This window comes from Phyllosticta citribraziliensis (genome assembly GCF_038025025.1).
Source record: "Phyllosticta citribraziliensis strain CPC 17464 chromosome Unknown J3D65scaffold_9, whole genome shotgun sequence".
Classification (NCBI taxonomy): Eukaryota; Fungi; Ascomycota; class Dothideomycetes; order Botryosphaeriales; family Phyllostictaceae; genus Phyllosticta; species Phyllosticta citribraziliensis.
The window spans coordinates 1,215,753-1,239,818 of record NW_027117346.1 but is presented as its reverse complement, the minus strand read 5'-3'; the positions used below and the strand labels follow the sequence as shown (position 1 = coordinate 1,239,818).

Sequence of the window (24,066 nt, the reverse complement as noted above, 5' to 3'; positions counted from 1 at the left end):
GAGATTGGTTGTGAGATTCATGGAATTGCCTTGACTTGAAAAGGTGCAAGGGGTGAATAGCGAGAGATACGAAGTTTGGTGCAGCTGGGCGGGGATCGAAGGAAGAGTCAGAACTATAGAAAGGCGATGCGATGACAGCCGATTGAGTATGGGAGGAAAAGGCAGGAGAGGAACAAGCCGCTGTGCAGTGAGGTCATCTGCTGCCGAGGGCGGATGGTCTGGATAGATGACTTGTTGGTGGGCACCATATGCAGGAGAGGGTGAGGGATACAACTAGGCATTTCCTGCGGTTGTAGTCGACCAGTCGGCTCACAGGCGCGTTGACTCGAACCTTGGGCCAAGATGGCAACGATACGATGTCGCCTTGGTAGTGCGCGGAGGCCGCCTGGAAAACTAAGCAGACGGCAGAGACAATTATCAGCTGCACGGCGCGAGGCTTGTGAGTGGTGGGAGAGCAGGAAGCAGCCAACCTAAGCACATGGCCGGCGGGGTTTGTCGGGTGTCCGGGTCCGGTAGGATCTGGACTCGGAGCGCGCAATGACGTCGGAGAAGAGGGGACAATGCGACGGAAAATGCTTGGTGTTGGTTCTGGTGGATGGTTGCGTGTGATGATGTCGTTGAGGTGGGTTGGGTTGGGTACCAATGGTGGAGCACTGCACCACAGCACGACCTACCTACCGTACGAGTGGCAAAACACATATCTACCATACTGGCTGGCTGGTGAGATGGTTGATTTTTGTGTGAGACGGGTTGCGGTGATTAGGTCAGTGTGCCATAGGAGACAGCCACAGCGCTTAAACGCGTCCCCTTGAATATCCACGTGTTGTTGAGGCAGGACTGTGTTGCCCAGTCAGTCATCACTCAGCAATCAGGACAGTCTCTCAAACGCCATCGAAATAATTTCATGGCAGCAGCATTTGGCCCGTGTCAGGAGTGATGGTCCGGCGCCCAGACGTGTCCCGCAGGATCCCCATGCCGCATACGCAGGGCCTTTGGAATTTTCAGAGGCACGCACATGAGCGAGCTGAGGCAACGGGGAATCGTTGGTGCACGTGCAAACCGAACCCACCCGGAAACGAGCGCTGAGGAATGGAGGCGCAGCCTGGCAGCCCGTTGTCGTTGTCCTTTGGCGTTGACGCCGCCATGTGCTCGCCTGGCGCTGCATGGCGCAGAGTCAAGAGGACCACTAAGAACTACCAAAAGACGGCAGCCTGGCGGGTGGACGGGAGAGTCAGGACAGAGAGAGAGAGAGAGAGAAGTCCGTACAGTACCTAGGCATGGCGGCAGCGAGGAGAGGAGTCGCAAGGCCAGGAATGAAACCTGTCTCAGCCGGCGCAAGGTCTGGTCTGGTGTGGTCAGACGCGGCGTGGCTCATTTGATGGATGGGAGGGGAGGCAGCAGCATCCATTTCTTCCATTGCCACCACGACGGACGCGATCGTGACGGGCGCCATGGATCTCGCGTGTGACGACGTCCAAGGGGTCAGGTCGCGGGCAAAATTGCATTGACTGCTTGATTGAACGAACTTGGCTTGACACAGCCAGGCCAGGAGCGACCAAGTAATTTCGCCGCCAGCCCCCAGGGCAGAGAGTCGCGGATAAAATTATACATGACACTTGACTCGTTGGTTGGTTGCCAGAGAATACGGTAGCCAGAAGCCCCGCCCGTTCGTTGCCCCTTCGCTGCTCATCCTCAATGCCCTTCATGATGGCCACTAGCCCCGCCGAGGCTTGCTCGCGCCCTTGATTATGTCACGCTCAGGCTGCAAAATTCGGCTCTCGCCCGTGCCTGGTGCGCTTGCCGACGTCGTTAGCGAAGAAGGGACGTGATGCAGTCCGAATAGCCTCGACAGAAGCGCACCGAGGGACCACCAGCGAAGCTCATGTGGCAGCTGTTCCGTTGGAGCCTCCGCTGGGTGCACAACGATCAGCGCCAGAGTCGCCAGAGTACGGTAGCCAGAAGCGAAACGCAGAGAGAGCTTGGAGCGACTGCTCTGCATGTGGTTACTCCACCATCGTGCCCAGTAGCGATATCCCCATGCCTGCCTGTAGTGCGCCAAACGGCCCCCGTCAAACCCACCGTCACTGGCCCGACGCCGAAAAGAAGCACAACGCAATTCAGTTACGGATGACGTGCAAGACAGATGGACAGCTGTTGAATTGGCCTTTTCGACAGCCCCTGACCTAAAATGTGGATGCGGCCAAGGTTTCTTCCAGGTAGTCAGCACCCAGGCTAAACCTAAACCCACTCTCCATACGCTTCTCCTCCTTACACACTTACCCTAGCCACCCTAACCACCCTAACCAACCAACAACCGACCAAGAGAGATTCCTTCCTCTCTACCCTCAGTGTGGGCGTAAAGACTTGCGCCGAAAAGGTGCGCTGAGAGGAGTATTAAAGTGACATCTTGCTGACTTGGGTAGCGTCGGTAGATTTTTCCAGCGGAGCCGCAACCTACCAGCTGAATCGCGGCCGGGCTTGGCCGATATGTCGCCTACATTGGGAGCATTCCTTGAAACCTGCCAATCACGCGCCCACAGCCTGGGAGCCTGCAGATTGTGTACCGACCTATCAAGCAGTTCTGGAGGGCGGCAGTGATACGTCGCCTTTGTTCCGCAGCGAGCGAGCAGTGGGTCAACTCTTTGCCCTACAAAGCAGCTGTCTTTAAGTGGTCGTTGGAGATAGGTCCCCGACAAAACGGCAGTGCTAAGAGCGTTTCGAACACTGCACGGCTTCGGCCAAGGCTGCACGTGCCAAACACCAAATGAGTTGATGAGAATAGTGCACCGTAGAGGTGCCTCTTCGGTCCACTTTCCCGCTCTTTTCTGCGGGTTGATTGTATCAGCTTCCCCATGATTGACCAGCGCTGAAGTGCCAAAATGCTTGAGCCTGGTGGCGGCGTGGACGACAGCCGATTGCTGCAATATGAGGAAGTTCCCCGGCCGTACGTGCACGATAGAGGTCCCTGGTCCACTTACTACGCTCTATTCTGCAGGTCGATTGAATCAGCTTCCCGTTATTGACCGGCACCAAAGTACCGCAATGCTGGGGCCTGACAGCGGCGTGGACCTGTGTACGGCTGTCGACTGTTGCAAAAATCTTGAGGACGTTGCTCAGGCCGTGTATAAGATCCGGGCGACAATCCAACATATCCTCGTAGACAGCACCATCACTCCAGTCTAAGCTTTGCCTTGACAGCCGTTCTCCTCCTCTTTTTCCAAAATGGTTAACCTTTCTGCTGTTGCTGCTGTGGCGGCTCTCTCAACTCTGGCTATAGCCCACCCTGAGCCTCACCGCACCCATACTCAGGTCAAGCGTGAGATTGAATACCGCAACGCCATCGCCAGCCAGCAGACTCGCTCCCTTGAAAAGTGTGCTGGCTCGGAGAAGATGAAGAGGACCCAGGAGCGGGCCATTGAGCGCCGTGCTGCCACTCTTCAGCGTCTGCGTAAGGAGCGTGGCATTACTAACAGCATCAAGCACCGTCGCAATCTCGATGACTTTGTGGCTTGGGGAAATGTCAACCACAATGAGACGGGCATTGTCGCCGCCGACGCCGATCTATTTGGCGCGAATACCAGCTGCATCCTCACCCCAGAGACCACCATTGGCCCCTACTTTGTCTCTGGTGAGTACATCCGCGCTGATGTGACTGAGGAGCAGCCTGGTGTTCCCCTCCACCTTGAGATGCAGTTCATCGACACCACCACTTGCGAGCCTCTTCCCGAAGCCTTTGTCGACATTTGGGGGGTGAGTCTGGTTCAATCTTTGAGCTTGTCAGCATGTACTGATCGGTGTTTGTAGTGCAACGCCACTGGTGTCTACTCCGGCATCGGCGTCAGCATTGACGGTAGCGTCCAAGGCGGCTTCAACTCGACCTTCTTGCGTGGCGTCCAGTCAACCAACGTTGATGGTATCGTTGATTTTGACACCATATTCCCCGGTGCGCAATCCATGGCTCTGTACGTTGGTGGACTCTGCTAACTGCCATCAAGGTCACTACCTCGGCCGTACTACTCACGAGCACGTCGTCGTCCACGTTGGATCCAAGGCGCTTGCAAACAGCACCTCGACTGGCGGTACGGTTGCCCACATTGGCCAGCTCTACTTTGACGAGACGCTGCGCTCGGCTGTTGAGGCCACGGCCCCCTACAACACCAACACGATCGCAGTGACGTCGAACAACGAGGACCGCTTTTCAGGTGGCCAGGCCACCAATGAGTACGACCCGTTCGTGGAGTACATCTACCTTGACAGTTCCGACATTACGGCTGGTATCCTGGCCTGGGGCTCGATTGGTGTTGACAGCGCCGCTGACCGCACCGTCAATGTGACCAGAGCTGCTTACCTAGATGCCGAGGGTGGACATGCGACCGGCGAAAAGTACGTATCCGGCTTGTAAGGACCTCTTTGGGGAGGTAAAATGCTGGTTGAACTCGTTTAGAGCTGGGCGTTCGGGTGCCACTGCAGAGGTAGAAAAAGTAACGGAGCCTGGGACGAATTAGACGGAGGGAGTTTGAATGGATTGATCATGTCCTGGCACTCTTATCAAGCTTCTGTCTGTGTTGGCCTCCTTGTCTTCGAGCGATGCATCGTGTGCGTTGGAGGTTGTGCGGCGGGCGTTCATTGTGGCCAACAGGCGCAGCCACAACCACAGCCACAACACAGATGACATGATGTAAGCCACAGGAAGGGCACTGTACATGTAGGCTGCGTCTGGTGCCCGAACTGAAGGGCCAGACGCTCAGGTTGGGACTGGGGGCGGGCTGATGAATCACCACGGCCCCGACTCGACTCCCGTCCCTCGTCCGTCCGGTCTCATATGTCCCTTCTCGATCCACCCTCCCCTCTCTCGCCTCTTTTCTTCTCTCCCTCCCCAACCATCTCCTCCTTGCGCCGCCAAATCATTCGACATCAGCGCCCTGGCCACAGCGCTCCCCTTCCTCCGTCCCCACCGGCTGTGACGCTGCTCATCGTTCCTGGCCCCGACTTTGCCTCGGACCGCCGTCGAAAAGATACAAGTCCTGCTTCCGCCCTCCGTTTGTCGCCGCCATCCACTCGCATCCTCCTCCATCCTCTCTCCTCTCTGCCGTGGCTCGAGATCTGGCATCGTGAGAATCATCTGCAAAAGTCCCGTGCGCTGCGCCGACTCCAGCAGATTCTTCTCCAAGCCACGGTTCTCTCTCCCGTCGCCCGACCGACCGACCGACCGACCGACCGACCGATTGCACCTTCTTCCTCTCCTCCCTCCTCATCTTCTTTTCCCTGCCTGACGCCGCAGCAACACGAACGCACAATCATCGTCCCGTTCTCGTCGCTCTGAGCCGCATCTTCCAGCGAATCCTGCGAGCCGCCTTCTTTGTTGTAGGCCGGCTTGACCGAAAAGGCGGTCGAGAAGAGGCTACCCACGACGAGCTATTTACTTAGAATCGTCTCGGCCTACCCACCGACATTCTGTTCCCAAAGACAGAAAGCACTCGCACGTCTCGTCGAGCAAAACGCGTCGCCGTTGTCTTTCGACCCGTGCTTGTCAAGGCCCCGACTGCTGTTTGGCCCTGGTTTTCACCTTCACAACTCTCTTGTGAACTCAACAACACCCGGACCACACGTCAACAACACTCGCGCATAGGTCGGCTCCTTTGCTGTCTCCGCTCATCTTAACTCAACATCGACAACTCGCCAGTCTTCGCAACACATCCTCAGCCAACTCGTAATCTTCGCCCGCGCATGAGACACTGTTACTAGATTCGCTTTTCAGGGTCGCCTTCAGAGCTTTTGCTCAAAGTTCGCTTCGGTCGGAGGTAAAAGAAACGGTCAGTCCTCCCAAAACCGCTCAAGACTTCCTCTTCTGACCGTCCCAGAGTGTCTGCGCACTGTTTCTTTTATTTCACTGCGCCTGTTTAGTCCAGGATGCCTTCCTTCTTCCGCCCTCCCATGCCGCGGCACCTTCCCTTGTCGCCGCCAGAATTCGTTCCGAGCTACAACGCCAACAACAACAACGGTTGTGGAAATATGCAGTACCAGCAACACCACTACTCCGCTCAGCCCGGCATCGGAAATCATGAGGAGCATCGCTACGACTTTTCAGACCGCTACGGCCACCCCTCCGGCATGGCTCCCCAGCACATGGCGTACCCCCAGCATGCGGGATACCAGAATGCGAATACGTCCACCTTCCAGCCTCCTGCTTACTACGAGTCTGTTGGCGCCCCCATCTTACCTCTCCCCATGCCCGAAATGAATATGCAGCGTACGATGCAAGAACAGCCTCGCGTGGACATGGCCTTGAAGGAAGAAAAGCCCGTTGGTGGCGTCAGTGCCAAGCTCGACTACGAAATGGAGACCATGACGGATTTCGTGTCCGAGATGGCACAGGGAATGTATGCTCTGCTCAACTCCCCGATCTGCCTTGCAGATATTGACCTTGTGCGAAGCATCCAACCAGGTCGTCAATCGCCTCCGTCCTTCAGGAAGTGGGTCCACCAGGTTCTCTGTGCGACCCGCCTCCCCTCGGCTACGATCATGCTGAGCCTCAACTACTTGTCGATTCGCATGGACATGCTTTCGACTGGTGCGCCGCTCAAGGGACCCGACTCTCAAATCTATCGTCTTTTGACGACTGCTTTGATGTTGGGAAGCAAGTTCCTCGACGACAACACGTTCATCAACAGGTCTTGGTCCGAAGTCAGCGGCATCAACGTCGTCGAACTGAACCATCTGGAGCGCGACTGGCTTGAAAAACTCGGGTTCAACCTGCATCGCCAGCCCAACGAACCCCGTGGCTTCAACTCTTGGAACGAGCACTGGAAGGAATTTGAGGCCCGCGCTGCCGCTCGCGTCGCTAACCAGACGAAGCTTGCTCCCATTGACACCAGGGTTCAGCACAACATGAACCGTTTGCGTTCGCTTCCGAAGCTGCCGTCTCCCGTTCAATCGACGTATGCCAAGTCCCTGTCCTCGTGCGACTCTTTGTCGCAGCACGGCACGCCTGGTTACGCTCAGCACGACCCCTGGGGCGTGTCCCGCACTACGACCGAGCGCTCTCCTTCGTCTGCGCCCCACACTGGACCTACCACTCCAGAGTACTACGGCGGACCTGGAACTTGGGCTCCTCCCGAGGGTTACACACGTCGCAGCGTCTTCGGTTTCCCTCCCTACCATCAGCTGCCCAGCCCGCAGGAGCAGGCTCCGCTCTTCACCCCTTCGGCGTACACCCCTGTTTACGGCCACCACATGTGGAGCGGCCACGGCGTCGGCTGCAACTGCATGTACTGCGCCCGTCAGCACCCGCCTTACTTCATGGCAACCGGCTTCCCTCAGTCTGTCGCCGGCTGATGCACCAAAGACGCCAGGGCTTGCCGGGCGCCCGCAGCATGGGCTGTCTGACTCTTGACTGCTGTCAATAAGCCTCAGACTTGTTTCGCTTTGCTTTTGCAGCGAATTGGCATTGAAAAAGTTTTGGGGGATTGTTTTTCAAAAGCTTTGCGCATTTTCCCTTCTCTCCTACTCCGGTCTCCTCCCTGTCGATACCGAGATTCTGGTTTCTTTGTTTTTGACGACGGCACGCTTGCGCAGACGCAGCTTTTCCTTGCACTACACTTCGACACCGGCGCCTCAACACCGGATTGGCTTTGACGATTACGGCATGCGCATCCCCCAAATTGCTCTCTGGCTTGCGTAGATTTCACTGGGATGGTTAGGGTTTTTTTGTTTTCGCCTGTTGAGCTGCGATTAGACCATACGGCTCGGGTGGGGGGAACATTACTGTTGGTTGGACGGGGTGTTGATGGTTGGGCTCTTGCCGCGACGGGGCTTTTTCGGTTGCACTATGCGCGTTGAAAATTCTGCTCTTCATGCCGCGCCTGGGCTAGTGGATCAGGTCCCCTCCTTTCCGTCGACAAGTCGGCAACCACCGCGCTGGCTCTCTTACTCGCCTTCGGTCCACCTTCCGCGTCTTGGCCCCCGAGGTCCTTTCAGAGTCCGCCGCTGTTCCTTCCTCTGGCCGCGTTTCCTTTTTTACTCTTCTGCGATATCCGGTTTTGTTTCTTCCTCGGGCTTTCCCCTCCGGTCTCCCCGGCGATGGTCAGCCATTTTCCGTCTTCACCACTTCACCACACGCACACGCCTAATGCCGTTTGCACAGCACGAGCATCCCCAAACTTGACGACTTTTTCGATTCCCTCCACGGCTTGCCTGCCAACGCGGCGCCTATAGCGCCTGTCTTTCAGCACGCTTGCCGGGTTTGCCTCGAATTCACTCTTCTCTTCTATAACACACTAATTGCATTCGGATTGCTTCGTTCTTCCTTTTCTGTTTCGTGACTCCTTTCTTGCTCGTTGGTTGCTAAATGGATTGTGGATTAAGGTGATGGATTTTGGTGGAATTGTCGCCGCTGTTTGCTCTGTCTTGCTCTTTGCATAAATTATACCACCAAATGCTGCAAATACCCCAGCTAAAGCATGTTTGTCAAGACACTCATTGTGCAAGCTATCTATCAGTTTCGTTTGGCTTTGTACGGCATTTCTTTTCGTCTTGTCGGGGTTCTTTCGTACTGTCTCATTGCCTCGCTGTCCTTTGATCATCTTCACGTTCTACACTATTGTTTCTACATGTTCCTGACGCGGGCCAGGACCCCGCTGCGTGTTAATTCTGTTCTGTTCGTTTCGAGTTTCACACTCGACAGTCTTCACGCACGTCACGGCTCTCCCGCGCTTGCCGATCTTCTGGTCTCACGCGGCACGGTACGGCGCGGTGGCTGGGAGAATGAGGTGCCCCTGGTACCTGGCCCGCTGACTCTACATTCTGATCTTGCCGTCCCAGCGCGATCTCCTTCAACCGCTCTCTTTCCCAAGAAGTCCGCCAGTCCTTCTAAGACGCGGAGCATACAGGGTGTTGAGGACGGATCTGTTGGAGATGCTGGGCAGCAGAGGCTTCTACTTTGAGAACCTTTCCGCTTCTCTTCTTTGAACCATTTCGCTTCTCTCGCATACATACCGTTGACGCTCCTGATTGTTTCAGGTGTCGAAACAGATGGTACCGCATTGTACCAAACCACTCTTGTCTAGATCAAAACCATCAAATATAAAAAAAGGGCCTTCTTTATTGCGGCTAAACCATAAGCACAATAATAAGACTTTGACCTGTACTTTCGAGAGATTTACAGTGATTTCGGAGAAGCCGACCAAGCATGCGGCGAATGAGTGCAAATCAAACTTTGATTGGTGCGCGACGTTACAGCAGCGCCTTGGGAGCATCCCTGCTCACCTCGAGGTGTTCCCCTTCTCCGCCGTGACTTTATTTCTGGGGATCTCCTGGAGCCGTGTACCGTACGTCGGCCGCTTGCAGAGCTGCCGCATCCCCACGTCGAGTGCGGTAGGGGTGGCGCTATTCTTAGCATCAGACGGCGGCGGTAGATTGTCGCGCCATGTGCGTGTTGTGTTGATTGAGCCGGTGCGTCGCAGCGTTGTCCAACGTCTAACGTCTAGATGAAGTCTACCGTCCAATGAGAGGGCCGAGAAGGAGTGAGGCTTGGGCGCAAAAGTCGTGGCACGCGCTGCACATTCCGCAGGTTTGTGATTGCTCCTTGTTGGCGACCTCCTTTACAGATGTGATGGCTGGGGACGCTCCTCAGAATCCTCTGACCATGGCACTCTTGATTGCCTGCGACTGTACATTGGGAAAAGCAGATCGATGCTCCCTATTTTTCCACACATGAGTGTCACAACATGTCATGTCAAACCTTGAGGCGTTGAGAGCTATTACTCTTGGCGGAAATGGCTGGAACATCCTGTCAGAAGAGGATTTTGCTGATTGTGCTTCTAGAAGAGTTAAGACTGTGCCCCCAGCGAGAAGAAATCAAAAACCTCTCTCTTTGTCATGTCTTTACTGCACCGTCTTTGATCGCAAATGTGGAGGCTGAGGGGCGCTACGAAACAAAGGAAATGTCGTTCTGGAACTTGCTCGCTGTTGTTAATCACCTTTTGCGACATCTGCCTTGACAACTTCAGACTTGAATGAGCACGGCTGTAAAGACGAAAGTACGTGGGATGTAAGTTTGACATTGAATGTTTAGAATACCAGCGCCTTAGACGTGACTATTTACCGTCAACAGAAAGAAGCTTGGTGACATACCTGCAGCGATGCGGACAATCAGGGGCTGAAGCGCGATCTGGCCGAATAGTAAACCTCGTCGTCTGAAGAGGACTCACTCTCCACGGCGATGCTGTGCGCTCTCGCCTCCCATTGCTTTGCTTGGGTCTTTGCTGCCCACTGTGGAAAATCTCGCAGGGCATCCCAAGGCGAAGTGCGGCGCTCCAAGAGGAAGCACTGCAACTTAGCCGGCGTCAGTGTGTCTTCCTGGACCTGGCGGGCAAACTCAGCGGCCAGGAGATCCAGGTCCTCGACGGCATCGACGTCCGTCATGAAGTCGTCAAAGTCGGCATCCTGCTGCTCGTCGTCGTCGTAGCTGTTGTAGATGCGCTTGAACATGGCCGCCGCGACGTTCTTGGAGACGCGGCCAAAGTAGACTTGCTTGTCGATGCGGCCGGGGCGGATGAGGGCGTGATCGAGCGTCTCCGGGTGGTTGGACGTCATGATGATGAGGCGGCCCTCGGCGGCTCCGGCGCCGTCGATGACGTTCAAGAGGCCGCTCAGGGTGACGCGCGGCGGGAGATGTTCGTCGTCGAAACCCTTCTGCCTGTCCGCAGACTTCTTGCTCGTGGATTGGGCCATGTTCTCGCGGCTAATGCCCGCGCTGTCAATGTCTTCGAGCAGCACGACGCACTTGTTTGGGAGATCAGAGAAGAGCTTTTCCAGGTTGCGGTCGTTGGCATTTGCAGAGGCCAGAGAAATGGAGAAGAGCTTCACTTGGAGCAGGCTGGCAAGAGCGACACAGATGGATGTCTTGCCGCAACCCGGAGGACCCCAGAAGAGATAGCCCCGGCGAAGAGGAATGCCTTGATTAGCGTAATAGGCCTTGGAGGCAGGGTGGAAGTAATTCCGTGCATCTCTGATCAAAGCCGCTTTGACGTCTTCTTCCATGTCGACCGACGACATGTCTCGTCTACGAGTGTAGATTGGGGGTTGAAAGTGGCGGAATCGGTCGTCTGGCTTGGAAACCGAGACTGCCTCGCTGATGAGCTCGTCGGTAAAAGTCTCGCACATTCTGACAAAGTCTTGCAGAGGCCGTGTATCTCTACCTCCGCATGTGATGGTCACGTTGTCGACTTCATCATTTGAATTGACCTTTGTCGTCGTGTGTTCCAACCAGAAACGGAGATTCTTGTGGATGAATCCTTGTCTTCCAGCGGTTCCAAAATCAATCGTCTGCTCGTTGAGGCCGGTGACTCTCTTGTCTGTGACCTTGATGTTTCTTCCAGTGGCCGGAATGTTGTGATTGGCCCAAGCGATGACCTTGTGCAAAACATCCCATCGGCTATCGTCAATGGTGACTGAACTTGTCCAGTACGTCGTGTAAAACTTGTTGAGCAATTCCGGTATTCCAGCGATTCCAGACACTAGCCCAGTGGCGGCTGAACATAACATCGGAAGGAGGATCATTATGCATCCAGATGCATAAATAGAGCCATGTAAATACGGGCGGACGGCATCCCATACCGCGATGACCAACGGACTGCAGCCATAAGCTGAGACGAAGCCATAGGCTTTGAGGCCTTCTGCTAAACTCTTGGAGAAGTCTTTGCGGTTGAAGACTTGAGTACGGCTCATTTTGAAGTACGAGAATACGCCACCAGGGCCGAGAGAAGGAAAAATATGAAAAGAGCGAGGGGGAAAAGAATGAAATATTGAGGACGGAAAACTTTGATTCAGACGACAGCCCCATGTTGTATTTGTACTGCGCTCCAAGCGTCTCTTTTCAAGGCTTTGTGTTTGCTGGCGAAAATGGACGTGAACGTGGCTGCCGCCAATCTCAAAATAGTAGGCAGCACAAGGGTCCATCGATTCTCGGGCTTTGTTATCGGTCCACGAGTCGTCGCTTTGATGGCAAACGCCAAGTAGACAACGAGGGCATTGCGTGAGCGCCCGTCACGGGCCATCGTCCAGACCGGTCGTCTCTGCCATTGGCGACCGCATAAGCAGCAGGGTTTTTGGGTGCTGGCTTTACGGAAGCTAAGAAAATCGCAGTTGAAGTAAGGGTTTAGCGGAAGTCGTCTTGAAGCGATCAAGACCTCAAGCCGAGGGTCGTGATTAGTAACATTCTCTCCCGGCCGAAGACCGGAGCGGTTGAACGCCTCGAGTCCGTGCAAAAGAAAGAGAGACGAGATGTTTTATCGCTTCCAAAGCCGATTTCCTCTCACGCTCTGGCGTGGAACTGCACTGTCAACGAGGTCAATTCCGGGTGGCACCAGAGCTACGTACCGCACCATGTCGACCGTCGCCGCAGCCTCGGTCTTGCCGGGCTTCAAGTCCCTCAACAACAAGACGCACCTCTACACGCCAGAGGAAAAGGAGACGAGAGCATCTCGGCATGCTAAGGATCCGAAGTTGGTGCTTCTGTCAAGTTGGATGGATGCAAATGTCAAGCACGTTTCCAAGTACGTTCTGTACTACCAACAGCTTTGGCCCAGCACGCCGATTCTGCTCCTCACGTCGTCGACGTCGGATTTCTTCTTCAACAACAAGGCCCGTCAAAAGAAGGATCTCGCTCCCGCACTGGCCGCTCTCCACAACTTCATTCCGACGCCCGACTCGGATGGACTTTTCGTGCACGCAATGTCGAACGGAGGCAGCGGCAACTTGATCCTCTTGGCTGAGCAGTACCGCTTCATCACAGAAAGACCACTGCCGGCGCAGACTCTTATCCTCGACTCAGCGCCCGGTCATTCAAGATTGCTGCCTGCAATAACGGCCATGAGCATGGCTCTTCCAAAACAATTCTACGTGCGGTGGCCAATGCAATTCGCCATCGGAACCCTCCTCCTAATCTTCTACCAAATCCCCCCAATGTTTGGCTTTCCGACAATGGCAACGTTGTTGAGGCACCAACTGAACTCGACGTCGCCAGAAGTCATCCGCAAGGAAGCACCCAGGTGGTACGTGTACAGTAATGGCGATCAGATTATTCCGGCAGGCGACGTCGAAGAGCACGCAGCAGAAGCGGAAGCCAAGGGATTGGTCGTGCATAGGGAGAATTTTGGAAAGAGCCCTCACGTTGGACACATGAGGGAAGACCCGGACCGCTATTGGACCACTGTTTGCAAGGCCTGGGAAGAGAGAGTTTGAGAAGACCGACGTGCTGGATACCCCCGGCTCGTGGATATGCATGTTCCAACGACGTGCATTTAGAACCAGCTCTCCTCCCCAAATTTAGAGCCAACTTACACGAGCGCAACGGCGAATGGAAGAACCAAACGTTGTACTCATGGCTTCCCGACGTATCAGAATATACGCAGAATTTGTTCCCATCACGTGTTGAGGAGAAGCCCCAGATGTCTGACAGGGATATCTTCAATCTAAGCCCGAAATGACGTCAAATAAGCGAGACCCTGACCCCGCAACCCCGCGCTTGGATGTGAATTTGGATACTCCAGACGTCGGCATCTGTTTTCCATGCCCTCAAAACCTCACCGTATCCGCTTAAGAATTCTCCACTACGATTTCCGCTCACCTGGACGCCAAAAGGAAAGTAATGTCGTTCAAAGACTCGTTACTCTGCAGAACCCCGCATGCAACGACCGCAAAAGATGGAGACGACCACGACGAGATCCAATCAAAGACCTCGATATTCGTCATTGAGGACCGCGAAACTGCCCTCGACTGGATGCCGTGGGGACTAGAGACCCATAATCCGTGCTGAAGAAGCAAGTTTGGCCCGAGGTTGGCGATGGATTTGGCCTTCCGAGAAGTAAGGTGCCTTGAAGAGAAGGTATTCCCCGATGGTGATGCCCGGAAGCTCTGCTGTCCAGGACGGCTTCAATGAGCGGTACGGGAGTCAAGAGCTATAAAACCAAGGGCGCCAGCGTCTCTCTGAAAGTCAATCATCTCAATTCTCATTTCTCCATTGTCCTCAAGACAAGAGCTTCAAGAAGTTCCCTTTTCGTCCATCTCCGCAATCCTTATCCCGCCGCGCCCCACATATCCAACATGCCTCAGGTCAAGCCGCAGAGCGTGGATGCTCTCAGCAGCATGCCCGACAAGTTCCCGGCCCCTCAAGTCAACATTGGTGTCGTCGGTCTCGGCCGCATGGGCAAGCGACACTGCAAGACACTCATCTACCGCGCGCCGCGCGCCAAGTTGACAGCAGTCTGCACACCAGCGCCGGCGGAGCTCGAGTGGGCGCGCAAGTTCTTTGGGCCCGAGAGCGGCGTCGAGGTGTTCGACTCGTACGAGAAGATGCTGGAGCAGCCGGGCCTGCAGGCCGTCTGGGTCAGCACCAGCACCGACCTCCACGCGCGCATCACGACGGCCGCCATTCACAAGAAGCTACACGTGCTATGCGAGAAGCCGCTGTCGTACGATCTGGAAGAGGTACGTAGCTCAAAACCATCGAGGCTTGACGACCTAAACTCACGCGCAAAGTGATCGCCTGCAGGCACGCGCCGTCGTCGCCCTCGCAAAGCAGCACCCCGAATTGAAGATCATGGCCGGCTACTCGCGCCGCTTCGATGCGTCGTACCGATCAGCCAAGGCGCAGATTGACGCGGGCACCATCGGACGGCCCTTCATCGTGCGCAGCCAGACGGGCGACCTGCGCGACGACAGCGGCTTTTTCGAAGCCTACGCGCAAAAGAACGGCGCCATCTTCGTCGACTGCACCATCCACGACATCGACCTGTCGCTGTGGTATCTGGGCGAAGACGTCGTGCCTAAGCGCGTCTTCGCTGTCGGCACCATCACGCACTATGAGGGCCTGGCCAAGTCCAACGACATCGACAACGGCATCGCCGTCGTCGAGTACTGGGACGGTAAGATGGCCTACTTCTACGCCAGCCGCACTCAGACACACGGCCACGACGTTGCCACCGAGGTCATTGGCGACAAGGGCAAGCTCTTTGTCAATGTCCATCCCCGCGCCGACTTTACCCAAGTCGCGACCCCCGATGGCATCGCGAACGAGGTCCAGAGCGAGTACTGGGATCGCTTTGAGCATGCCTTTGCTACCGAAGCCAATGAGTTCCTGGAGAGCGTTGCTGAGGACAAGCCCGTCCCCGTAGGACTGGAGCTGGGACTGAAGGGCATGGAAATTGGCTGGGCTCTGCAGAAGGCGCTGTGGGAGGGCCGTAGCGTCAGCTTCGACCGCCAGGGCAGGCGCGTCGAGGAGGGCGGACAGGCCACTGGCGTCTGAGTGGATGCTTCCAGCAGGCTCGATCACGTCAGCCTGAACATGTCGTTCGGCGCCACAGTTCATTCTGTGCTTAGAACTTCCTTTTCAGCAATTTTTCGGATCCTCAAGTTTCGTACACAGTTTGATGAATATCGTGGTTTGATGTGGTAAACAAAGTCTTGAATATTAAGTTCGTATTACTCGTACAGATGAGGTATCATCACCTTCCAAAAGACTATAGGCTTCAAGCAGTGCTTTTGAACATCCACGTCTGTCTTCCCCCAGAGAAGCGCTTAGCCGGCCGTGTACAGACCCAAAGCCTTAACATGAGGGTTGATCATGCTCAAGTTGAAAGGCGTCAGGTAGAGGTCCGAGTCGGTCAACGCGACGAAAACAGTCTCGTTGACAGCACCTTCACCTTGGTAGACAACGTCGGGAGGCTGGTACGTGAAACCCTTGTTCTGGCCCGTAACCTCGAGCGGCGTGTAAGTCAGGTTGAGCTGGCTGACCCAGGCGACAAACTTGGGGTCGCCAGCGGTCGACGAAGTAACGTAACTGTTGTTGGGTCCAACAGCCTGGCCAGGCTCGTCCCACGTGAAGCGCACTTGGCGGCCGGGAAAGGACAGGGGCTCGCTGCGGTTGCGGGAGATGGCCGGTCCACAGTTGTAGCCCGTCACATTGAGGTTGACGCACGACTCATCCGAAGGAATGCGCGAGTCGGACGGGTCGGCCGTGCGGTTACCAACGACCTCAAAGTCCTTGGTGTCGTTGGCCGAGAGACGGTTCGGGTTGGGGTTGTTGACAACATGCAGCGCGGGGAAGTTTTGCCATGCCAGGCGCGTCGTTCCCTCTGGACAAGACGAGATGTAAGGCGCGAGGTAGGTCCAGGCCCACGACTGAGGGATGCCGGTCTCGAACCAGACGGGCTGAGGGTGCAGGCCAAGCATCTGGCGGAAGGACATTTCCTGGCGAGCCTCGGTGGCAATAGACTGGGACAACATTTGACCAACTTCGCGCGAGTCAAGGTGGTTGATAAAGCCCCCTGGCTCCACAGTTAGTATTGTATGGGTCGAAAGACCTTGGATTGACTTACAAACTCCAGATTCACCCCATCGCGTCAGCTTCGCGTTGAAGTCGATGAATTCGCGGACCGTGGTAAAGGGGTAGTTGTACGTGCACTGTGGAGCCGCTGCCTCTCCAAGCATGCGGCTCAACAGCGTTGCGTGACCAGTCTCCTGGTCCGCCATGAAGCGGATCAGTTCGCGGTGCTCAGCCGTCAGACCAGCGGCAAGGAAGTCCTCCTCACTGAATGTCGCAAGGCCGTTGTTGAAGAGGTCCAACTCGATCCATTCCTGGTACAGACCGAGCAGGATGGACTCGAAATCAAAGTCTGAGTTTACCATGTAACGAGGTTCGGTGCCGTTGGTTCCCAATCCACCTGCAGGAACGTAGGGTGCAGGTGCAGGCTCAGTGAGAGTACCGTCCTTGTTGTAGTAGGTCGCGGTAGGGTTGGGAGGCAAAGCCGAAACGGTAGAGGCCAAGGTTGTAGGGGCCTGAACAGCACCGGTGGTAGTCGGGGTACCAGAGTATGGACCGTGGCTCGTGTGGCCAGTCACGTCACTGCTCACTCTCGGGGGCTCGGTCGAAGGAGTGGTAAAGGTAGCGGAGATTTGAGAATCCAGACCGAACGAAGTAGCGAGCTTGGTGACAGGTGCAGGCGTTTCGGTGGCGTATGGCGCATCCGCATCCGTATAACCAGGAACGTCAGATGCAGGAGCAGGAGCAGCTGCGGCCAAAGAGGCCAGGGCAGCGCCGGTCAAGAGACTTCTCGAGAGCATTGTGGAAGTTGGAGATTGAGGATCGTGGTGGTTGGTGCTTGAAAAACGGCCAAGAGGAGCTGGTCATCTTATAGCTACAACATCGCAAGTTTGGAGATGGATTACAACGGCTATAGTGCAATGACATAGTGGCCGGCGCATGGTCCGATGGCAATGTTTGCTGGAGACATGGGAAAGTGCGTTGCTGTGACTTCATGACCATCTGGAAGAGGAACGGTCGAGCGTGCCGGACGCCAACACTGGGCCAAAGCTGGCCTGGATGACATTGAGTGGCAGGGATTATGGGCAGCCACCCGGTGAGCGACCAATGGGCGAAGTGCAGAGGCCGTCACGTCGCGTGCGTCCACATCGATGACACCAAGGACAGGGACGACTAGTAGGCCTGATGAGAGATGCACAGCAGGGTAATGGACCGAAGTCGGGCATTTGCGATCAATCGTTGGTGGAGTGCTCCAAGCTGAAGAGCCGTTTGCCATGCGACTCGGGCGTGGGTGCATGGCGAGCTGCGGGTCGGAGCCGGGACAGGAGGCTGATTAACCAGCAGAATCCAGACTTCGGGACATGTAGTGAGGGCGAAGTCGCTGGTGAGATGGCGCAGAAGATCCGATCGAGATAGAGTGAAGCGGAGTCGATGTAGAGGAGTAGGAGCCGCACCAAGAGGCCCGAGCTTTTTTCGAGCCGAGCGGCTCTCCCGCAGCCACAAGTGACGTCCTTTCAACGCCATCCTCCCGTCACTAGCAGCAATCGCAGCGTAGTGGCGACCGAGAGAATGGTGATTTCGGTGGCTTTTTCTCACCAATTTTCTCTTTTCCCCATACGAATCGCTTCCAATCAGCCTCGATCACTGCGTCCATGTGGCCTGTTGTCTGGGGGTGGCAAGATCTTCATTGACTGTCCATCCCGGGCTGCTGGCGACGTCTTCTCCGCGCCTTCTCCGCTGATGCACGTCTCTCACCACCACGAGCTCATCGTTGACGCGTCAGGCCGGCTTTAATATCGCATCCCGATCCTCGGCTTCTGGGTGGTTCCCTGGAATTTTGGCAAACGTCTCACTTGTGGCGCCGATAGATCCGAAATCTTGGTCAGGTACCCCAAGTGGTGATACGGGATCGTCGGTTGGAAGCTGACTGAAGCATCAAGGTCTAGGTCTTTGGTATTTGGACTGCTTACTATCCACTGCCAGCCAGATCTGGAGACCAACATCATTCCACAATACCTCAACGTCCAATGTTTGGCTTTTGTTGTGGATCCACTTTGACGAGCAGTTGCCGTCTCGCTATCCTGCAATGATTGCGGAGTTGCAATTCTGCTTGGACTTCTTTGGCTCTCCAGTTCAGGCAACAGTCGAACTTGCATCTCGATACTTCGACTGAGTGGTGTCCTCTAAAATCCACAGCTTGTTTGCGTCTTTGCCGTTCTAGAGCCAGTGAGATGACGTCGTCCCGGATCAGTCCCCAAGACTGTGGTCGATCCATTCACCGAGAATCTCTCGGACTTTCCGGACCAACTCAGCTTCTTTAGGGCTTAACAGGTCGTTTCCGTTTCTCAGGCTGTCGATGTCACGGCCTTTCGTTTGCTCGTGACTGTCCCTCGAATCGCGCCTCGGCACCGTGGATGCCACTTTCCAATTTGCTTCGAGTTCCGCAATGCTCCCAGCCGCCACGACGACATTGACGCTGGTCCCGGTCCGAGCCTTGACAGACAAGGCCGTAGTAATGGCAAAAGTTAGTGCCAGCTCAGCCAAATTGCCGCCTCGCTCCTCGACAATCTCCGACGCCCTTGCCGCGGCCTCCCTAAGGCCTTTGGGAGCCGGATGGAAGTCTCCCAAGTCGCCGACGGGAACACCTCCAGAGCGTAGCAGACCAATCGCGAGTGGGCTGGAGCAGAAGATGCAGTTGACACCTGCATCCTTCAATTGGTCCAGCCAACCGCTTTCCAGCAACCGCGTGTTTTGTAGCGTCAGCTGGCCCCAGATTTGCACCGCGTCGAGCGAGCGCCCATGACGTTCCCGAACTTTGCGCGCAACAGACAAGAGTCGCGGAATGGGATATCCAGAGATCCCAACGAAGCGCGCGAAACCCTCGTCCGCAAGTCGGAAGAGCTCGCCTACAGCGGCGATAGCCTCGTCTTCGGTCACGAACTCGACGTCGTGCGCAAACACGACATCCAGATACGGCGTACGTAGCCTCTCAAGGCTGCGCTTAACAGACTTGCGGATCCATGCTGACGAGTAGTCAAACTGGTCTGCTCCAATGCGGCCCGCTTTGCTGAAGAGCAGGTACGAGGAGCGAGGGTATTTGGCTGTAACGGCTGGCTGGGAAAGGGCATCGCCGAGTATGATTTCAGAGGGCCCATAGTATGGCGATGTGTCGATGGCGCGCACGCCGAGCTCAAAGGCCCGAGAAATGATGGCGCGGGATGGTAGCGACGCTGGATCTGGGTGCAATTGATTGCTGAATCCAGCGCCGCCCAGGACGACTGGGGGAACGACGGCGGAGAGCGTTTGAGCGGACATGGCACCAAGATTGCTGCTGGAGGCTGACGTGACGTCATTCAATGGTGTTGGGTGGTTGTTGGCCATATCCACGGTGAGTTGGAATTGGTTCCTTCAAACCGAACTCGCGCAAAGGCAGACCTGTTCCATCGCGACACAGTCGTGTTATTATTGTTTGGAGGGACTCGCCTTCGTATACGAATAGCGGCGGAGTCATGTGGCTAAATAATCCAGAAGTCTACCCCGCTGTCGCACGAATCATCCTTGGTGTTGGTGGCGTAATCTGGGAGTGGGTCCTGAAGATATCCGAAGGCCATGCTTCCTCATTAGACCGAAAGACCGAAACGTCCGTCTCGAGCATCTCTTGCGCCTCCTCTTCAAATCTCGTTCAAAAGCATCTCCACTGGCGTTCCCTTTCCGCTGTCACTGATTCGTAGCAGGCAAGCTCGCAAACAAACGTAGATCCCTGCTCTTCAAGATGGTAGAAGATAGAGAAACTCTTCCAACAAGTCGACTCGCCCAATCCCCACTTGGTGTCTCGCAACTCTACGACATGACATCCACAACCCTCGTAAAATGCCAATGCAAATCGCCAACGACGAGAGGCGCGGCAATCCTGACGCCCTTGACCATCTTCCCCATGAGATTGCTGCCAAACGCCGTCGTAGCCTCTCCCAACGCCAATAAATCGGTGCGAACGAAGCGACGCGCGCTGACGAAGCCCAAAGCGCCCGCGCTCGTAGCATCAAACACCATGCGGCGGGACTCGAGGACGTCGAGCGCAGCAAACGCAGCGTCTTTGAGGTCGGCAATGGCGTTTGCGATGGCGGCCGAGGCTGCGTCGTCGAAGGGCTGGGCGGCGGCTGCGCTGCGCGACGAAGCAGCAATTTGCGCCGTCGTCTGCTGCATTGAGGAGCGGATGGCTTGGATGGTTGATGCGGGAGGCGCAGGCGTGATGGCGAGTGGAGTCAATTGGCGGCCCAGTGAGGCGAGGAGGGACGATATTTGGTAAATGTCGGCGAGAAGTTGGTCGGCAGCGTGTGGAGAGCTGTCTGCTTTCGCGGCGCGTGGAGTGAGCAGGAAGAAGAGCAGGAAAGGGAACAAGACCGGCAGCAGAAAAAGACGCATGGCTGTTGGTGGTTGACGCTGAATTGCTTCGTCTCGAAGGTGGGAGCAATCTGGACGGTAGGCTTGGAACGACTGGATGAGATGCCGAAAAGTTGTCGAATCCGAATCCAAGTGCGGCACACCTCAGAAGGTAATCACCACAGCTGGAGGCGGCTTCCAAACAGACGCACGGGTTGGCGATGGATGGCACTACGTACGGTAGGCACTCCAGACAGCAGAGAAGGCACATGCCGCGAGTAATCGGCTGCATGTGGTATGGGCGAAGACGTCGCACCCCTGCATCCCGAACCTTAGTTCGCACCCGTCCCGCCCGCATGCAGGGCTGGCCCGGAATCTTTAGTCGAAGCACCAGGAAAGCGTAGATGGGCTCACTTGCAGAGTAACCGAGTCCATCTGTGTGGTCTGGTCAAAATCAGCTTGTGGACATGTTTTGATGCACCTTTTCTTCCCATGTGAAAGCATCTCATGAATTGGTTCATAGCTTCAAAATGGCGCAGTCGGACCAGTGCCTCGGCCTCAATGGAGCGCGGGGAAGAGGTACTGTCCCAGCCAGGTCTTTTTGGCTTCGGAAAAGGAAGAACTCGGTGAGCGACGTCGAAGAATGTGGACAGGCAACGAGGGTTGACAGCTCAATCTGAGCCGTGATTGGATCGCAGACAACTGCCTACAGGACGCCGAGCCAATTCTTCCATGCCGTCCTTGCAGAAGGGGGAGAGTAACCAGACATACGTCCGTAATGACGCTCTCCACCTCATCCCCCAAAGGCTGCCAATGCGTCTTTGAAGTAGCCATCAATCATCTTGATCAGTGCAGGCGCAAGGAGACGCTCGAAGCGCCCCAAGCGCGGCACCAGCTCTTGCCCAAAAACCGCCGTATCGTGTCTCAATTGCAGCAGCGTGGCCTGCACAATGGGGCTCAGCTCGCCAAAGGCGTCGGCCTTGGCCGCCGTCGTCTTGAGGCTCTTGCGCACCGCGACCTGCAGCGAGAGCATCTTGAGCGCCACCTGAAGTGACTGCGGCGGCGAGAAGGTGGCTGTGGGAAAGGCTCGCAAAAGGTCGGATGTCGACTTGAGGCGCTTGTGAAGTTTGACGGCGGTCGAATGGACTTGAAGTGCGGGCGCGACGCCCAATGGCCCAGAAATCACATAGCCAGTGTTGTGTGTGAGGTCGACTGTGCCGTCTTGGATGTTGCTGACGCCTTTAAGAATTCGGGTGAAGGAGACGCTGGGCAAGGTGTTGTCGGCGGAGGCGTAGTTGAAGAAGACGGTGAGGATGAAGACAAGGAGCAAAAAAGGTCGCATTGTGGTGGTCGTGTCGCTTGGACGATAGATTCAGAATGCGATTGACGCGTCTCGCGGAGATGTTTTGGAGGCGATTTGGGCTGGGGTCAAGATCAAAAAATCATGAACCTCGGCTCCAGAGAAGACAGATGAAAAGCGTTCGTTCCTGAGACTAGCAGCGGAGGATGACTGGCGGCACGGAACAGCGACTAGGGAGTGTCAACCTTGATCCCACTCCCACCTGTCTCGGCCGCAGAACCCCGCCTCTACTGCAGAGAGCCTGTCGAGGCAACAGCTCAAGTCGGCTTGGGGGAAGACGATTGGATTTGAGAGAAACAAATTCCGCAGAAGCGAGGGGAATCGCCGACCAGTCCATCACCATGGATCTTCTCAACTCACCACAGCAGCCCATTTTCGGCATCGCAACATCTCCAAATCTCGCGGCGCAAAGCGTCCTCTACAGCTCCAATGCTTCAGGCGCTGATGGATTTCAAGGCGCAAGAGCTCACGCGCCAATAGCTGGTAAGCGCATCGCGACGCGCTACGTGGAATGGCGCTGCTGACTCTGGCCCAGTCTCGCCCAATGTGTACGACAAGATTGTGCAGTACAACCAATTCTCCGCTGCTTCTTACGCGGTAGACTGTGAAAGTCCCCCGTTTGGCTCGCGAATACTCAAATACTTCGACGACCCCCGGACGGATACGCAGGCCTACTTGTATCGCTGGCCAAGCGCAAACGAAGTTGTGCTGGCCTTTCGGGGGACTGAGAGCGTCAGAGATTTGGATACTGACATCTCATGGCAACTGGTACCTCTTGACGCGCCAGGAACAGACTGTACCCCCTGCAAGGTGAGATATCCTCAAAAGGGAAAATGGAACAAGTGGTGGACTCATCAATGCTTGTTCTCAGGTCCACAAAGGCTTTTCCGAAGCCTACGCCTCGGTCGCCCAAGACATAATCCAAACCCTACACAACGAGGAATACTGCAATCCATCGGCATCGCTAGTCGTGACAGGCCACTCGCTTGGCGGTGCCATTGCTGCCATAGCAGCCGTGTCGTTGAAGGGCCTTGGTCTGAATCCGACGGTCTATACGTACGGTGAGCCGCGCAACGGCAATCCTGCATTCGCACACTATGCCGACGCCATGATCTCGCCTGAACGCCACTTCCGCGTGACACATGCCAACGACGGCGTTCCCCAGATTCCGCCAAAGGTACTGGGCTACCGGCATCATGGAATTGAATACTGGCAGAGCCACGATAGGACCAACGGACCGGAGACGACCTTTCGGTGTGAGGGCGTTGACCCGGAGGTGAGTTTGAGAGGTTGACATTGCATGAGTTCGACTGACGACGCCATCAGCATTGCAATGCGAAGGCCGATCCAGGACCTGCTCCCATCAATGGCGCGCATTTGTGGTACAGCGATTCGCTGATTGCAAACATTTTGAACATAGAAGCCTGTGGAGCAAAATATCCGATCAAGCGGCAATGATTCCTGAGCTTTCGAAGGTCCTTTGTGCTTGCTGAAGGCTGTTTTCGCTGTTCCTGTACGATGGAGCGGTCCATTTCTTTCTAGCGATATCGAGCGCCCAATATGTGGCCGGCCAGCTTGGAGGCCTGCAGCGAGGCTGGGTCCTGGGAAGCGACGTGTGCGAAATGGTCAGAACGGAATATGAGCCTAAGAAGATCCGGAGTACGGCCAATTCTGCGGTCTAGTGAGCTGTTCATTCATCGAGCCTTCTCTCCCATTTGCAACGGAATCTCTTTCTTGTCTGGATATCCGTCGCAAGTGAATGATGGAAACAGAGTCAAAGCTTGTGCGGACTATGTGTCGAGATGGTTGAGTGAGGTCGGAGAGGAAGCGGCGAAGCGCGTCAGCGTGTACATGTAGCAGGGTTCTTTGAGTCAGCAAGTCACTCAAGCCGCATCCGCCTTCGCATCAGCCTCTGTGCAGACAACAACAAACCCTGCTCTTCGAGAACTCTCATCATCGTCAAACCTTTGGCTTGGAACCGAATCTGCTGTGCACAATGCTGATC

General features: G+C 55.7%; 11 protein-coding genes across 11 annotated transcripts; 6 read left to right on the top strand and 5 right to left on the bottom strand.

Moving 5' to 3' along the window:
* The first annotated feature begins 3,165 nt into the window (after nt 1-3,165).
* On the top strand, nt 3,166-4,585 carry J3D65DRAFT_632585 (Intradiol ring-cleavage dioxygenase). The gene is made up of 3 exons (XM_066801035.1): nt 3,166-3,750; nt 3,805-3,943; nt 3,996-4,585. The coding sequence occupies exons 1-3, from the start codon at nt 3,223-3,225 to the stop codon at nt 4,400-4,402; spliced, it is 1,074 nt and encodes a 357-aa protein (XP_066653190.1). The 5' UTR covers nt 3,166-3,222; the 3' UTR covers nt 4,403-4,585.
* A 1,325-nt stretch (nt 4,586-5,910) lies between these two features.
* J3D65DRAFT_647134 (uncharacterized protein) lies at nt 5,911-7,335 on the top strand (the record flags this gene model as incomplete). Its single annotated transcript, XM_066802323.1, has 2 exons — nt 5,911-6,380; nt 6,435-7,335. The coding sequence occupies 2 exons, from the start codon at nt 5,911-5,913 to the stop codon at nt 7,333-7,335; spliced, it is 1,371 nt and encodes a 456-aa protein (XP_066653189.1).
* Nucleotides 7,336-8,149: 814 nt separating this feature from the next.
* On the top strand, nt 8,150-8,978 carry J3D65DRAFT_475516 (uncharacterized protein). Its single transcript, XM_066796527.1, has one exon. The coding sequence runs from the start codon at nt 8,460-8,462 to the stop codon at nt 8,940-8,942; it is 483 nt and encodes a 160-aa protein (XP_066653188.1). The 5' UTR covers nt 8,150-8,459; the 3' UTR covers nt 8,943-8,978.
* Nucleotides 8,979-10,149: 1,171 nt separating this feature from the next.
* On the bottom strand, nt 10,150-11,727 carry J3D65DRAFT_669837 (P-loop containing nucleoside triphosphate hydrolase protein; the record flags this gene model as incomplete). The annotated part of the gene is made up of 1 exon (XM_066803235.1): nt 10,150-11,727. The coding sequence occupies one exon, from the start codon at nt 11,725-11,727 to the stop codon at nt 10,150-10,152; it is 1,578 nt and encodes a 525-aa protein (XP_066653187.1).
* Nucleotides 11,728-12,232: 505 nt separating this feature from the next.
* On the top strand, nt 12,233-13,572 carry J3D65DRAFT_632573 (uncharacterized protein). Its single transcript, XM_066801034.1, has one exon. It carries the CDS (start codon nt 12,283-12,285, stop codon nt 13,240-13,242), a length of 960 nt encoding a protein of 319 aa, XP_066653186.1. The 5' UTR covers nt 12,233-12,282; the 3' UTR covers nt 13,243-13,572.
* J3D65DRAFT_632570 (uncharacterized protein) lies at nt 13,573-15,592 on the top strand. Its single transcript, XM_066801033.1, has 2 exons — nt 13,573-14,487; nt 14,552-15,592. The coding sequence occupies exons 1-2, from the start codon at nt 13,936-13,938 to the stop codon at nt 15,302-15,304; spliced, it is 1,305 nt and encodes a 434-aa protein (XP_066653185.1). The 5' UTR covers nt 13,573-13,935; the 3' UTR covers nt 15,305-15,592.
* Nucleotides 15,577-17,121, bottom strand: J3D65DRAFT_669834 (stress response protein Rds1; the record flags this gene model as incomplete). The annotated part of the gene is made up of 2 exons (XM_066803234.1): nt 15,577-16,325; nt 16,377-17,121. The coding sequence occupies 2 exons, from the start codon at nt 17,119-17,121 to the stop codon at nt 15,577-15,579; spliced, it is 1,494 nt and encodes a 497-aa protein (XP_066653184.1).
* Nucleotides 17,122-18,568: 1,447 nt separating this feature from the next.
* J3D65DRAFT_605160 (NADP-dependent oxidoreductase domain-containing protein) lies at nt 18,569-19,636 on the bottom strand (the record flags this gene model as incomplete). The annotated part of the gene is made up of 1 exon (XM_066798333.1): nt 18,569-19,636. The coding sequence occupies one exon, from the start codon at nt 19,634-19,636 to the stop codon at nt 18,569-18,571; it is 1,068 nt and encodes a 355-aa protein (XP_066653183.1).
* A 525-nt stretch (nt 19,637-20,161) lies between these two features.
* On the bottom strand, nt 20,162-20,743 carry J3D65DRAFT_605159 (uncharacterized protein; the record flags this gene model as incomplete). The annotated part of the gene is made up of 1 exon (XM_066798332.1): nt 20,162-20,743. One exon carries the CDS (start codon nt 20,741-20,743, stop codon nt 20,162-20,164), a length of 582 nt encoding a protein of 193 aa, XP_066653182.1.
* Nucleotides 20,744-21,349: 606 nt separating this feature from the next.
* On the bottom strand, nt 21,350-22,369 carry J3D65DRAFT_475458 (uncharacterized protein). Its single transcript, XM_066796526.1, has one exon. It carries the CDS (start codon nt 22,041-22,043, stop codon nt 21,495-21,497), a length of 549 nt encoding a protein of 182 aa, XP_066653181.1. The 5' UTR covers nt 22,044-22,369; the 3' UTR covers nt 21,350-21,494.
* On the top strand, nt 22,156-23,784 carry J3D65DRAFT_632567 (Alpha/Beta hydrolase protein). Its single transcript, XM_066801032.1, has 4 exons — nt 22,156-22,544; nt 22,597-22,871; nt 22,933-23,337; nt 23,388-23,784. Exons 1-4 carry the CDS (start codon nt 22,208-22,210, stop codon nt 23,517-23,519), a joined length of 1,149 nt encoding a protein of 382 aa, XP_066653180.1. The 5' UTR covers nt 22,156-22,207; the 3' UTR covers nt 23,520-23,784.
* Nucleotides 23,785-24,066: the final 282 nt, after the last annotated feature.

Coding starts and splice junctions, on each gene's coding strand:
- J3D65DRAFT_632585 (XM_066801035.1), top strand. CDS start 3,223: ATGGTTAACCTTTCTGCTGTTGCTGCTGTGGCGGCTCTCTCAACTCTG. Junction 3,751..3,804: donor CCTTTGTCGACATTTGGGGG/GTGAGTCTGGTT, acceptor CGGTGTTTGTAG/TGCAACGCCACTGGTGTCTA. Junction 3,944..3,995: donor TTTTGACACCATATTCCCCG/GTGCGCAATCCA, acceptor ACTGCCATCAAG/GTCACTACCTCGGCCGTACT.
- J3D65DRAFT_475516 (XM_066796527.1), top strand. CDS start 8,460: ATGTTTGTCAAGACACTCATTGTGCAAGCTATCTATCAGTTTCGTTTG.
- J3D65DRAFT_632573 (XM_066801034.1), top strand. CDS start 12,283: ATGTTTTATCGCTTCCAAAGCCGATTTCCTCTCACGCTCTGGCGTGGA.
- J3D65DRAFT_632570 (XM_066801033.1), top strand. CDS start 13,936: ATGAGCGGTACGGGAGTCAAGAGCTATAAAACCAAGGGCGCCAGCGTC. Junction 14,488..14,551: donor TGTCGTACGATCTGGAAGAG/GTACGTAGCTCA, acceptor GATCGCCTGCAG/GCACGCGCCGTCGTCGCCCT.
- J3D65DRAFT_475458 (XM_066796526.1), bottom strand. CDS start 22,043: ATGCGACCTTTTTTGCTCCTTGTCTTCATCCTCACCGTCTTCTTCAAC.
- J3D65DRAFT_632567 (XM_066801032.1), top strand. CDS start 22,208: ATGACTGGCGGCACGGAACAGCGACTAGGGAGTGTCAACCTTGATCCC. Junction 22,545..22,596: donor AGCTCACGCGCCAATAGCTG/GTAAGCGCATCG, acceptor ACTCTGGCCCAG/TCTCGCCCAATGTGTACGAC. Junction 23,338..23,387: donor GTGAGGGCGTTGACCCGGAG/GTGAGTTTGAGA, acceptor CGACGCCATCAG/CATTGCAATGCGAAGGCCGA.